Consider the following 14877-nt stretch of genomic DNA (forward strand, 5'->3'; position numbering starts at 1 on the left):
CTCCGGGTGTGTGTTCACGGTGTGTGTGTGTGTGTGTTCACTGCTGTGTGTGTGCGCTTTGGATGGGATAAATGCAGAGCACTAATTCTGAGTATGGGTCGCCACATGTCACTTTCACTTATTTCCCATGAACCATCGATTTCTTCTCAGAAATCTATTACTCTACCTGTGTACTCTACCTGTCAGTCCCAAATCCTGCATCACCCAGCAAGCATTAGACACATCCATCATGCACCGGGCACAGGGGCAGGGCGATTTATCACACAGGATTGAAAGAAAGACCTTTGTCTCATTCTCTGTCTACGATACAGCCGTTCAGTTGATTCCATACAGACACTTTAAGATCAGGTCTTGGTTAAGAGTAAACTAAACACTTCTTCCAAAACTCACTCTCCATACACACTCAGACACAGGTGGTTTAAAACATATATAAATGTGGTTCAGCGTATGGTATGGTTATTCATAAACACAAAGCCATTTCTACTTGTGAATCAAAGGGTTGTGCAAAAAGGAAGCTTACAGCAGTGAGCAGGAGTGGTGCTTGCCAGTGCAAAAGTTGCCTCCATGACACTACATTGTTGTAGGTAGTTGCCAGGGTGTTGCTAGATAGCTGCTATGGTGCTGATTGTCATACCAGGGCATTTCTAGGGTGTTTACTGTGGTTATTGAAGTGGTATGGCTAATTACAAGAACATTGATAGCTGATTGTGAGTGGTGCTTGTCTGTGCATGTTGCCTCCTTGATGTTAGATTGTTGTGGGTAGTTGCTAAGGCATTGCTTACTTTGAGTGTTAAGGCATTGAGTGTTTGTTGTGGTTGTTGTGTTAAGGGTCTTCATTGTGTTCAATAGGGTGTTGCTAAGTGGTTAAGAAGTCATCTCCATTACGAAATGGTGATTTTTATGAGTGGTTGCCAGGGTGTTCTCTGTGGTTATGTTTTACAGCTAGTTTTTTATGTTTTCAGAAGAAATTGTGAGTGGTGCTTGCAAAGGTAGCTTCCATGATGTTAGGGTATTCTGAGTGGTTGCTAGGTGGTTGGAAATGTGCCTTCAGATCTTTATCTCATCTTCCATTGCCCCTGTCCATGCAAACTATCTGCACATTTCTCCTCTTTTCCCACTTCCTCTAATGATCGTTTTCCCCTCTCTCTTCATTTGAGCCACACTCAATAGAGCTCCAGTCAGGAAGAACAGAGGCCCTCCAGAGAGCCACACAGAGAAATCAACAGACAGAAAAATAGAGAGGTGAGAAAGAGAGAAAGATGGAGAGAGATCAAAGCCGTGTTCACAAGAACTTACTTTTGGACTTTTTCAGTCTTTGTCAGTTTAAATAGCGTGGAGGGGCACGAGAGAGGAGTCGGGCACACGCCGAGGAAAATACTTCGAGAGCAGGAAGGAGGGGAAATGGCCGGGTTTTGAATCAGTGGTTTCCTGCTTTGTACGCTAGCATGCACACACTTAGACAGGAAACTACCCACTGGCCACATAGAACAAGAAAAAAAAACTACAGCAAACTTATGGATGATAATTATCCAGTTATACTGCTGATGAACTAATATGACTATGAAGTAATTACTGCTAACATACCCCTTAACCCAGAAGACAACTTTTAGCATTTTTAGAATTGGAAAAATTAAATAAATAATTATTCATTAAACATATTTAATAAACAACCACGTAATAAATAAACACATTCATTAATTAAATAATATTAATATAAGTAATATTATAAATAACAACAATGATGATAATAGCAATAAACAATATAGTAACCTTAATATATTTTTATATAATGAAATAATAATTAAATACAGAATTTTGATAATTAGGTTCATACTCATTTAAAAAACAATAATACTATTTGTCAAATTTAGACCTCTTGTACGGACAACTTTGTCACCAATCTCTAACCAAGCTCATACACACACAAAGCATAGACTCCACACTTACGATAAAATATATCAGTACCTGTTTATCTCTTGCAGATCCTGATTTCTTCACAGTGACTGTAAAAATTTCAACTCTTCAGCATACGAACAAAATGGCCCTGCTGCGCCTGACTGTCCCAGGACACTACAGCTCTTGTTCTGTTTCTCTGCCTCTCTCTGAAAGCAGAGACAGGAACTTCATTTTTTTTTCTCTGAATAGGAAGACTACAAAACAAACAGAAGCGGTTCAGGTCAGTAATTAGCGTGCTGATGCAGGGCTGCAGTTGCTGCACTCGGATCCAAATAGGAAATCTGCCTGGACGGCCCTCAGTCACGTCTGCGATCTTCAGCCACACATGTGACTGGGGCTTGACAGACTTTACAGCCGGCTTCACTCCTGTATTTCTCCCTTTCTCATTTTCTTCTTTAATCAGCTCTTTTCGCTTTGGTTTTCGTCACATTTGTTTGGTTTTGTCACTGCTGTTTCTCAGTTGATACAGTATCTGATCTGAATGGCCACTGTCATTTCCTGTGCTTTTCTAATCTGAGCTCTGCATATTTTGGAGGAGGACCCCACAGCATAAAAAGGCCCTCAGAGACCTTCTCAGAACAGATAGAGGGATTGATATAAATCGAGAGAGGGAAGATAAGTTTGGTCATGTGCTTTAGAGGAGGGCTTTGCATGCAGAGATGGTACCAGTGGGGGGAAGGAAGTCACAAAAGTTCATTGATACAGACGAGCCTCCGGCTTACACAATTTTGCTGCAATATGCTCCACAGCGAGGCTTCATTATAAACCGAACAAACAATAAGCGGAGAAACGAAGGAACTACAAATAACATCAGCAAGATAAAGTAGCCTGTTCAAGACCATTTTCTCACTAAAAGACTTCCAGCCAAAATAATCTCATTCTGCCTGATATATAACGGTGCGAGAGATGATAGAAAGAGAGAGAAAACAGAGCTGGGGAAAGAGAATTCAGGGAGAAAAGAGAAAATTAGCAGACAGAAATGGAAATCCCTTAGAAATGACTTCTGACTTTCATAAAAATGCACGACTACTGTTGTTCCCTTCTCCTATTAAACACCTTTACACATTGAGCCCCTGCTTCTGATGTAATGAACTCTGGTACACTTTCCCTCAGCTCACTGGCTCAATCCAAAGGGATGAGAAAATACAGAAGGGTACATCTGCAGGTCAAATTAACCTTTTGTCACACCTTTTAATGATGATTAGCCTAAGAATATTAATCAGCTTTTATATAAATGTCATCACTTGAAAAAAATCCCCAGTATATTTGGGGCTGACTATTGTGTTGTAGCATCCTTAGCCAGTCTCTTTATAAAACAATACTTGTCACAATTCCCATCAAAACGGCAAGACCCATCATTATTTTGTTCCTTATGTTTTTGTTGTTTCAGAGTCCTGACATTATGACAATAAATGGAAAAAAAGTTTGGGTTTTCTAGCAGACTCTATTAAACCACTTGAGTATTACAGATTTATTTCATGTTTTGACATATTTCCTATTGAAACAAGAAATTGGGGCAAGGCATAATTGAAGGGATTAAAAACAGCCAATGAGATTTAGGTACATTAACTGCATTAATTGTGAACTTTTAAAAGAAAACTAACATACAAATGGTTTCAAAGCTGACAGACATGACATGAAATGACATAAAATAAAATAAGCCATGGGTGGCTTCAAATCTAACAGGCATAGATTAAAAGCCTCAATTTTGATTTAATTGAGTCTGTAATGTCTAAAGCTACATTTAGCTTTTTACCTATATTTAGTGTCTGATGAATTCTTTTTGCTAAAATTATCATTAAAATAAACAAATAAAATACACAATGTTTCCCCACTTGCTAATTACTACAACTAGAGGCATTCTTATTTTATAGAGCCTCTGATTGGACAAACAATCCGTTTAGTGCAGGATGAGTCATCAGCGGTTTCATTCTGTTTTCCTGGAAGAAAAAAAACTGGCATTAATTGTGAACTTTTTAAACGAATAAAATGCGAGAGTGACGAGAAAGTGACAGATAATCTAAAAAAAAAAAAAAGCAAGACCAGAAGGAAAAAACTAAGCTAGTTAACCACACACACTCACAAAAGGCCAGTAGGGAGACCGGAGGCATTTTGAGATTTGAGCCCTCATGAGAACTTTCTTATGCAGCACAAACCGTCATCATCTTATCACGCACAGCCTGCGAGAAGTTAACATTCATTAGCTGCCCTAATTATCTCTCAGCACCTAGGAGGAAGTGCGGAAACCTTATTGGTAGATGAAGCCACCGTTGGGGTTCTGAGATTTTAAACATGAGTCACGGATATACAAAAGAGATTATGCCACACTGTGGGAAAGGAGGAGAAGGAGGATGAAGATTAAAACAAATATGACAGAGGAAACATTTAATGCAATCACTCGAGGGAGCCCGCTGCTTTGGAATAACAACAGTCATGGCTTTCCTTTATATTATCACAGTGTAACAAAAGCGCCCGTGTGAGTAATCCAAGCACTCAACAACAATGATTTCCAACGTGGAGATTCAGAGACGACATCGAAGCTCACCAAGAACAGTGGAAGTAGTCGTGGTGGTCATTTATACAGTTTTAATGCCCCACAAAATTGAGCACAAGAGCACAACTGCACTAACAAAAGCATTTTGTTGTGCTTGTCGCTTGGTGGTAAATAAATGACTGAAATCACTCTTACAACAACTTTATGTTTGTATAACTCATCCATTAATAAGGCTTTATGAAGGCTGTATATTTATATGCAGTATAACCTATCCTCGCTGTATCTCCTGCATTTGGCTCTAAACGGCTCATAAAATACAAGCAGCCATTTAGGATTCTTGTCCCGGCACTGTTTTCAGAGTGATCTATTAAACACAGCAAGCAGCGGCCCGGCTCGACTCCTAAATCACACTGGGCAGTCAGTGAGAGCCAGGGACGTAAATTTACTCTAATACAAACTCACACACACACATAAAGCCATTCTGTTCAATTAAAATGGACAATACGCATGAAAAACTTCACTTCCCAGAGCTATTAATTAGCCATAATTAGTGGCTTTTGTAAGAGCACAAAGTCACCAAGCTGGACAAGACCTACCAAATTGCTCCAGTAAAAGCAATGGAATGCATTCATTTGGGCATAATAGATGTTTAATGCAAACTGAGGATAACAATAGATTAAATTATCAAGACAACAAGCTGCTTAATTTTTTGTGGAAACACTGATTTTAGATTGAAAGTTCAAAAGAACAGCTTTTAGTGAAAACAGAAATCTTTTGTAATATTATAAATGTCTTCACTGTCACTTTTGCATTGATTTAATGTGTCATTGCTGAATAAAATGATTAATTTCTTAAAAAAAAAACACCTGCTTACTGCAACCTCAAACTTTTCAACAGTAATGCATATTCTTAATATATATAGTATAATAAGAATAAAAAGAATAAAGCAAAAGTTATCAAGTAATACCTGATTTATAATTAAAATGCGATAAAAATATTTGTCTTTATTTTTTAAATACATATTTTAGCATCTAACTAGCAATTTTTGACCTAACCATTGAGAGTAAAAGTTACTAACTACATTAAGAATTAACGCAAGAATTTTATCAGCATTGCATGATTTTTATTGTCATATATATCTATGCACAAAGAGTCAACACGTGCCATAGCACATATACCTGTATATATTGTGGAGCATTTTTTGGTCATTTACAATTCAAATACATTGAAGTCCCAACCTAGAACAGCTCTTTTCTGGGGTGCTAAAACAATCCAGAAGTGTCACCGCAGAGTGTTTGTTTGTAAACAGTAATTTCATCCGCAGAGAAAACCATTACAAAGCAGATGCTACTGATGGGAGTGTTTACTCTGATCTGAAATCACAAGACGTTTTCGGCATAAACAAGCACGTTTGCTGACTGCAGCATTTGGAATAGAGGCGGGAAAAAACAGTGCGAAAACAAATACAAATGAACAGCTCCGATTTTACATACACAAATACATGACGTAACAGGAAAAGACGAATGGTGAAAACAAGAATGGATAGAAAAATAAAAAAGGGAGGCAGAGGAATGCTGGAGAACAGCTTGAATGAGAAAGCAGAGGCCGATAGCCAGTCTCTCTCTCTCCCTCTATCTCTGGATGTTTTCTCTGGATGTTATTGCGCAGTGCTGTGACGCACCTGTTTTGATGGAGACTCAGATCTGTCAATTGGGAAGTGGGAGGATATCCCACGCCTTGCACTTTATGAATTCTGTGTCTCCTAGCAACAACGAGAACTGCTCGGAATCTGCGTGCATCTCTCTCCCTGCGGAGGAGAGCCAGTGACGGAGTTCAGGATTGGTTTGCGGGTGCAGAAGTATGACTCGCAGTCCAAGGAACCCCAACTCTTACTGGAGCTGGAGTCTCCCCTCCCCCAGCCTGCTGGCACCTTCACTATGTCTGTTTCCATGGTAGCGGGAGGTCTCCTCACATGGCGCAGGTGGGCGGATCAGCATGTGACACGATTACACTTCCTGTGGGATAATCAAGACTTCCTGTCTGAGGGACGGGAATCCCTCTTGCTCATTCTGGCATTATGAAAGCCTTCTAAACCCTCAATCCAACTATTAACATTTCCTTATCCATCTTTTCAACCACGATCAGAATTAAAGATAAAAAATTAATTTTTTTTAGATGCCTAGGAAGTCTTTGAAGACCTTTGTGGTTAATTGGCTAAAGTTTCCATAGCAACATGACACTTCAAACAAAGGATGTACCAGTTGTATCTTGCATTTGGCAATAAGAATGAATATAAATATTAAAATCAACACATTTAAAAAGCTTTGATGAGCGAAATAATAGGAAGAGGATGCCATAAACCAATTCAACACCTTGTAGTAAAATATTTTAAAATAAAATGGTAAACAGAAATACAGAAATTAAGTTTGCATCATAAAGTATGCAGATATATTGTGAAAGTATTCATTACCCAAATTAAATATTACATTATTTTAACCTCCTGGTATTAATTGACTGGTTTCAGTATATTTTTTTTTTTTACATTTTAATATCTTTTACAAATTCATTATCCACTAAGGGGTCCATTGCTGCATTATAAGGCTGGGAAGTGTGAGTGTGTGTGTGTGTACCTGAGAAAAGCCCAGGTTTCTGCAGCCGTTGCAGGGAGTGAGCGCCTTCCACAGGCCTGATGGTCCGCAACTCTTTTCCTCCTCTTCCATCGCCGGGGGCAATGGGGGAGTGGGCCGCTACAGCCGGGTGGAGAGATATGCATACAGTTACACACAGTCAAGAGTAGTACACACAGGTACAGATACAGATCTCAGCTCATACCAACATGACACAAGCTTAAAATAAGTCAGATACTGCATAAGGGGGAGGAGACAGACAACTCAGAGAGAAACGAGTACAAGAAATCTTAACGCTTACAATTTTAAGAGCCAATCATCATTTTCAAACATGCTTTAAGGCAAGCCTCCAAGATTAGCATAGCAACCATAATGCTGCTGTACACAGGGAAGGAGTGTGAGAATAATAGTCTGACTCTCAATTACCCATTCTGACTTTTTTACTGAAAAATATTTTTTTTTATAACTCCAGAATTCAATATAGAAACACATTCCTAGTGTTAGGCCACAAAAACTGAAATTTTGACCATATCCAAGTATCATATATATATATATATAAATATGACGTCTATTTATTTTATGACACCAGTATGTAAAAAAAAAAAAAAGATCGTTTGCTGCAAGTATGCAAAGGAAAAATAACTAAATAATTCCTTTGAAACAGACAAAACATTTCAATGTTAATTAGATAATGCTGTTTTAAATAAAAATAAAAAAACAGTTTTGTGACCGGCAGGCAGTAATTGTTCCCAGAATCCTTTTATAGACTTTGCAAACAACTCCAATCCCTTCAGTGAAGACTTAGGAGTTTTTGACGTGACTGGAATTGACTCGGAAGAGTGTTTGTGTGCATTGTGTCTTTGCTTGTTTATCTGGGCTCTGCAGACTTTGATTGATTGACCCGACTCCATGTTTAATTGTATTGATCAAAGAAACGCAGTGGAGCAAACCGTGATCCAGTGGTCACTGTGACAGCTAAACCATGACACCCCTTCAGCAAATGACCATTCCATTACACACTTTCCTAATGCATTCTGTCCCTTACATAAAGCTAAATTCACTCCCTAAGCCAGCAATGTGATGAAGCCACATCAAAAATATGATTCTGTTTGAGTTAAATAACATCAGTGATTAAATCGGGGTCTGTTTTAGTGCTATAAATATGTATTTATGAGATTATATAAATTGAAGGGATACCCAGCAATACACACAGTGTTTAGCCCTCTGCTGGCCATAGTGAGGTACTGCATCAACAGAGAAATGCTGTTCATTATTCAAAGCTTATTAGGACTTCTTGTTGTTATTGATGGTCTGATGTCATTGATTTCATTTTCTTGAACAACATTTTTTAAAATATATTTTAAAGGGGTGTAATCTGATAAAAACACTTCCTTAACTGCATAAAAACTGTTCAAAATCAGCAAAAAAGCCATTTACTCTACTGCATTTCCTTCTCAGTGCACACCTTGTTTATTCGAGTGAGAGTGCCGTTCTGTTCTTCGTCAGACAGCCGCCCACTGCCGAAGCTCTCCATGGACTGAGAGTGAGAAGAGATGGTCTGACACAGCTCCTCAAAGGAGCAATCCTTATCACGGCAGATCTTTATTTCATTCAGCAACTTGGACAACTCCCCTGTTACTGCGTTATCTACAAAGGGAAGAAGAAAGAGAGAGAGGGAGCAAACTATGAATTTAAATGAAAGAAGAGCTGAAAAAAATGAAAGAAAAATTCCCCTTCATATTAATAGATAGCAGTATAGTACATCTTAGCCTGCCACAGTATGAAAGACTTGAACCTGTGTCATGTGATGATCTTCGTCACTAATTTTGGAGCTCATTTAGTCTTATTCCTGATAGTTAAATGCTTATTCTTACTAGTTAAATTCAAATGAGAAATTTTTACACTTATATATTCATGTACATTTTTTTATTTACCTTAACCCTTTTATATATTACCCCCATACAATTATGCAATACAAATGTACTTTTTTTTTTTTTGTCAAACTAGCACAATATAATAAAATAAATTGAAGTTTCAAGTAATTAGGGACTGGACCATACCAAAAGCACATCAAAAATCTCTATAAGAGCTTTTAAATAAATGTTTTTAATGTATCATTCATCACAACATCCGTCTTATTTATTTTTATTCTCTTTGTCTGCTTTTCAATATTTAATCTGGGACACATGCTTGTTTTCTGGCATGGGCTCAGTGTGCTGATGTGTACTAACAGTCCTTTTGTGGCTGGCAGACTCTCAGACTCACCTGTGATCATTACCAAAATACTGCCCCAGATGGAATCAAAGACACACATCCAGCAAGCAGTATTCAGACCACAAAAGGACCAAATGAGACTGCGCTGCACTGCAACAACTGACCACTAGGAGCGCTGCTGACTGCACTTTCTTAATAATGCACATACACTAATCAAACCATCCACTCATTTATGTCACTATTTGTTTTCCTGTTATGAAAAACGTAGCAAAATAAGATTTTTTTTTTTTTTATTAAGAACATGATGATGAATCGATTAAGGGATTTATGCGTGCAAACACTGGATTAAACAGTAAAACCTTTGCCAGAGGAAGACAAAGCAGCAGACAATGCGCTGTAATACTATAACTTGACCACTGGGTGTCGTACTGCACACTAAAATACATGAAAAACGTGAGAGAATGAGAATGAGAATGAGCATTTGGATGAGCCTGTATACTTTTGTAAATGAACAATTACATTTAGGTGTTAAAATAGCATATATACTGTATATGCATTAAGAACTTAGTTTTCATTCAAATATATCTACACATACTTTTATGCCGTAGAGACGGGGAGGGCACAGGTGAGGGTATTGATGTGCGTGGTGTCGGTATTGGACGCTGACGGGCTAAATCTTCGTGAAAATTCCCTTTGTCACAATCCCACATCATAAAATCTAGAGAGAGAGAGAGATTAATTTACAGAACACAAACAAGCACAACCACAAACATGCATTGGAGATGTGCCATTGTGCTCAGTTTAACCCTATAAAGCCTACTGTACTATATTTGATACGCAAATGTCTAAGACACCTAATTTCTAAGAAATTATCAGCAAGATCAAACTGCTGAAAAACCTGTAGTACACAATCTGTTACATGCCTCCTGTCATCTGAGTGATAGTTTACACTTTTCAGCAAGTAAAAGGCCTTTTAGCTTCATTCTAAAAATGTCTCCTTCAGATTGTGGTACACTTTTTTTTAAATGTGAAATCTTTACTGATTTTTTATAAAATAAACGTACGATTAACTTTTATATTGTTAGTAACATTTCAAGATGGACACTTGCTGAACTGAAGCAAACTTGGGTTTATTTGATAATCCATACACCATTTTTAGAAAAATCATGTTAAAATGTGAGCATCAAATATGATACATCAGGCTTTTGAGGAACGTTTGTTTGTACATTTCTTAATCATCAGTGTATTGCATTGCATTATAAATATCATCTTACTAAGACATATTATTGCCCCCTCATGTTCTCCTATATAATACTTAACGGGCCATAAAAGCTTGATGTATCAAATATGATGCTCAACAAAAACACATATGCAAACTTTCATGTTGTTGTTCAATTTTTAAAAATATATAGATTTTTTTCTGACCATTATTTCATCTGTCAGGTTTTACAGGGTTAAAGAAAAGCACTTTACGTTGGTGAAAATATCTGTAATTGTAGCTCTAAACAACTATTGGCTGCACAAGCCACATGGTAAACTTGTAAACAACAATAGTTTCTGAGTCCCGTCAAAGACTGTAGATTATAATTGACATTCTTTCACGCAGAGGCAGGGAGGAGAACTGTAATGTTGCCTCTGTCCTGTAGGATGAAGGGTGATTTAGACTTCACATGTGTCAATAAGAGACATTTTCGAGCAGTAATAGGAGTCCTCAACTCTCAAGACTGCATTTCACAACCCTCAGAAATGTATAACCCTGGGCATGAAGTGGATGGAAACAACAAGAGAGCTAAAATTTTCCGAAGAGAGCGGCTTCATGGAGAGCACTTCCTTTCTCTGTCTAGAAAGAGAATGATTTTAAGTCAATATTTTAAGCTTAATCCCTTACATAAAGTTTAAGTTTAAGTTTAAGTTTACTTTATTTATATAACACATTTAAAACAGCCACAAGACTGACCAAAGCGCTTCACAGTAAGGTTATGTCTTTGTAACATTACCAGGCGTTCTTGCATTCTGTATGTGCTTTTTTAGTGTGTGTACACAATGAATTTCTTTCTTTTTCTTTCTGATTCTGAATGAATGTCTTTGGCTGCTGTATAGTTTCTCTGTTTCTCGCCAATGGGATTGTGGGTGCTTACAAATAAAAAAAATAAAAAAATCTGGGATGTTTGGCAGATAAGAATGCACAAGATCTGCTTCAACGGTATAAAAAGATCAATTTTCAACTTGAAATCAAGTGAGAACACAGCAAATTTCTGAACTGGAACTACTTTTTGGGAAGTTCTCATTGGTCAACAAATGTCTACACCAAACAGTCCTGCTACATTTTTGGCTGCAAGATGGAGCTCCGTTTTCACACCACCCTGCTATTTTTTATCTATACATCCTGATGCATCATTCCCATTGAAATCAATGTATTCAGTGCGTTTTGAAATGCACCCTAAAGCCAGTCACAAACCAATGCACCACACCATGCCTCATTGTGGATAAGAAAACAAAACAGCAGGTATTACACACCGGATGCGTCGCATTCAGTTCAAGGCAGCAGCCCAAAACAGTGATTCTAATCACCAAACAGGCAAAAGTTCACTTTAAGAATGAAAAAAGTGGAAATGATGAGTTTGAAGTTTGAAAAAACAGACATTATGTACACTTAGATCGATTTAGGGCAAACATAATGGAATTTAATGGAAATTCAATTTAGTGGCGCTCTGTGTCATAGCCCTGCGCCACGGACAGATGCCTAATGCTGTCACTCATTGAAAACAATGTGTTTGAATTTCAAAGATGCAGTGTTGCGCTTCTTGTCTGGTGTATAATCCCCTTAAGGGTTGTTCACATAGAACGTGTTTTTCATACATATTAAATATAAATAAACATATTCGTTCTCATTCACAGTGGACAGACCAAATGGAACGTGTCTGGTTAGGACACTTTGTCGCATTGTGACTATAACGGTTTGAAATATATATGTGTTCAAATAGTACTGTATCTCTCCTAGAGACAGAGAGAGAAAGAGGATGGGGAATCCATGCTTTAGATCAAAGCTTCCTCTGATCATTCTCTCTCACACACACAGAACCATTCAAACGCAGACAATCCTCCAGCGTTCCATCACACACACAAACACACACACACACAATGCCTCATAAGACAGTTTCCATACAAACAGCTTTATAGCCTGACATATAAGACAAACACATCCCATATAACAAGAAAACACACAAAGCTTTAAAGCTATATTAGTGAGGACCTCTCATACATAGAATTATTATTTCATACTAACATAATATTTACTATTCTCTATGCCTAAAACTATCATCCAAACATCCTCACAAGTCATTTTGCATTTATTTTTCAATTAATATTTTAGTTATGATTTTTTTTTTCAATTGAGGACGTCCCCAGATCTCACGAAATGTTCCCAAAGGGAAGGTCACTTCGTGGTACAAAATTTGTCCCTAAAGTATAACCAAGTAAACACACACCAGGGTAGCCTGAGGAAACCCTGGACTGAGAACAAAGTGTTCCTCTACTGCGTTTCACTTACTCTCACAGCTAGATTAATTATTCATCCATTTGAGCCCTTAAACTATTCACACACTCTCTCTGTCACGATTGAGCATGACAACTGAGACCTAGAGCGAAAAGGTGTGTGTAAAGTGTGTGGAGTTCTAGAGGAGAAGATGTCCTGCCCACACACACTGACCTGTGTGTTAACGTCCATGTCGGCCTCCAGCAGCACTCGAACAGTAGTGTGATGGCCATTTCGTGCAGCCAGATGTAGAGGTGTGTGCTTGCGTGTATTGCAGCTCATGAGGTTGGGGTGGGCGGTCAGTAGCATGCGGACCACCTGCAGGCGGCCGTACAGGGCAGCCAGGTCCAGCGGCGTTTCTCCTCGACTGTTCCTCATGCTGGGGTCCGTCAGCTCCTGCAGCAAAACACGGACCACCTCGGAGTGACCGTACTGAGCCGCACAATGCAGAGCCGTCTCCTTTTCGTGGTTCTACATCAGAAAGGGAGAGACAGGATGTTACTGTAACAGCACTGTAAAGAAATTCCCTCTGAAGCATCCATTATCAAAACATGTCATATAACCCTGACAACTGTCTATCAATCACTTACTGAAATAAGTCCCATAATGCATTGCAACTGCCCTAAGGCTATTGTCAGGTTGTTTTTACACACAATCGGATCCCTCCATTGCATGAATGAAATTCAATGCTATTTAACGATAAGACAAATCAAACACAGCTGGTCAAAACTGATAACGACAAATTACTTGAAGGTGAAACATCTGAATGCATTAGCAGATTCATATCGGCGTCATTATCATATAGTGATGAAATGATTAAATTCATTTCATAAAATATCAACTAGTCGACTAATGGCTTAAATGGTTGACTAGGAAAGACTTTAATCGGGACAAACCCTAGTGTTTTTACTGACCCAAATAAAAAGAGATATGGCTAGATATGGCTCAGGAATCTCCTTTACTCTAAGTCTTTTCATTGACTGCCAGGGCTTTCAAGTCTGATTGTTTAGAAATGTATTACCACAGCTCTCCCTGCAGGTGGTGTGGGATGATCAGTTAGCGGTTTGTTAAAATCTGTAAACCTACAAGGGTAATAAGAATATAATCTAACAAATTAAACTGGAACTGTGCTTTAACAAACAGGCCATAAGCCAAAGATAACTCAACAGCACCCTCTATTGCCACTACTGCACACCACACTCATTCTCTTGACTATGTGTATGTGTGTGTGGGGGTGTGTTTAGAGGGGTCTTCCAACAAACCCATGAGAGTGAAAAATGTGCAGTCATGTCTGTGGTATGAAGACAGAAGTAGCACTCGTGCAGGTCTGTCAATAAACAAGAGAACTGCAGCGAGCGGCCACTTTAACTGCAATGACTTATTTCAAGCAAATGGGTTCCTTAATTAGCCAGACATGATTGAAAATGATGATAAGAGACTCCCAGTCCCTGAAGCAGCACAAAGAAACAGACCTGAAACTACAGACAGATATCTCTCGCTCTCCCTATCGCTCCCTCTCATACTCTATGCCCTGCCTTCCTTCCTTTAATCTCCCTTTTTTAGCCTTGAACAGCAAACAAACACATACACACAGAGTAATTTCCTGCATCTATGAGCGCAGCCTCCATCGTGCATCTGTATGTTGGCCAGACAGTGCAATATCCAGAGAGACAGCAGGCCGCTTTCCCACTCCATTCTGTTCACGCCCTATTGGTTAATATCCTAGATGGGCTGTCATTATAAAACAACAGAAGAAGCGGCATTCGCATTCAATCAATGAAATGACATATAATAGCAATGGCGTGTCTAAAGCGATCAGCACTTTAAATGGCACAAAACAAATAATTAAAGTATAAAATATACAAACAGAGCCAACAAAAGTGCTTTGTTCACAGATGAGGACTCCGTGAGTCTCATCTCTTAGTGGAGCACTAAAGCAGATGTACAAACAGACAGTACAGCCCACGGGAGGATAGAGGATGTGTGGAGGAGCACATTAATCTTGGCTATCCTGTACAATCCAGTGCAGTTTAATGTGGATTCGGTCTTTG

At 38.5% G+C, this 14877-nt stretch overlaps 1 protein-coding gene across 1 annotated transcript in view; it reads right to left on the reverse strand.

The window, feature by feature from the left end:
• LOC107744944 (ankyrin repeat and sterile alpha motif domain-containing protein 1B-like) overlaps positions 1-14877 on the reverse strand; it is a 145833-nt gene that overhangs the window by 89276 nt on the left and 41680 nt on the right. Inside the window, exons 4-8 of the mRNA XM_016558773.1 lie at positions 13001-13297; positions 11082-11131; positions 9887-10017; positions 8543-8724; positions 7081-7197 (exon numbers count right to left, since the gene is read on the reverse strand). Of these exons, the coding sequence (XP_016414259.1) occupies positions 7081-7197; positions 8543-8724; positions 9887-10017; positions 11082-11131; positions 13001-13297 (777 nt within the window). The remainder of the gene's footprint in view (positions 1-7080; positions 7198-8542; positions 8725-9886; positions 10018-11081; positions 11132-13000; positions 13298-14877) is intronic.

This window comes from Sinocyclocheilus rhinocerous, unplaced genomic scaffold (assembly GCF_001515625.1).
Source record: "Sinocyclocheilus rhinocerous isolate Xijiao unplaced genomic scaffold, SAMN03320098_v1.1 scaffold258, whole genome shotgun sequence".
Lineage (NCBI taxonomy): Eukaryota > Metazoa > Chordata > Actinopteri > Cypriniformes > Cyprinidae > Sinocyclocheilus > Sinocyclocheilus rhinocerous.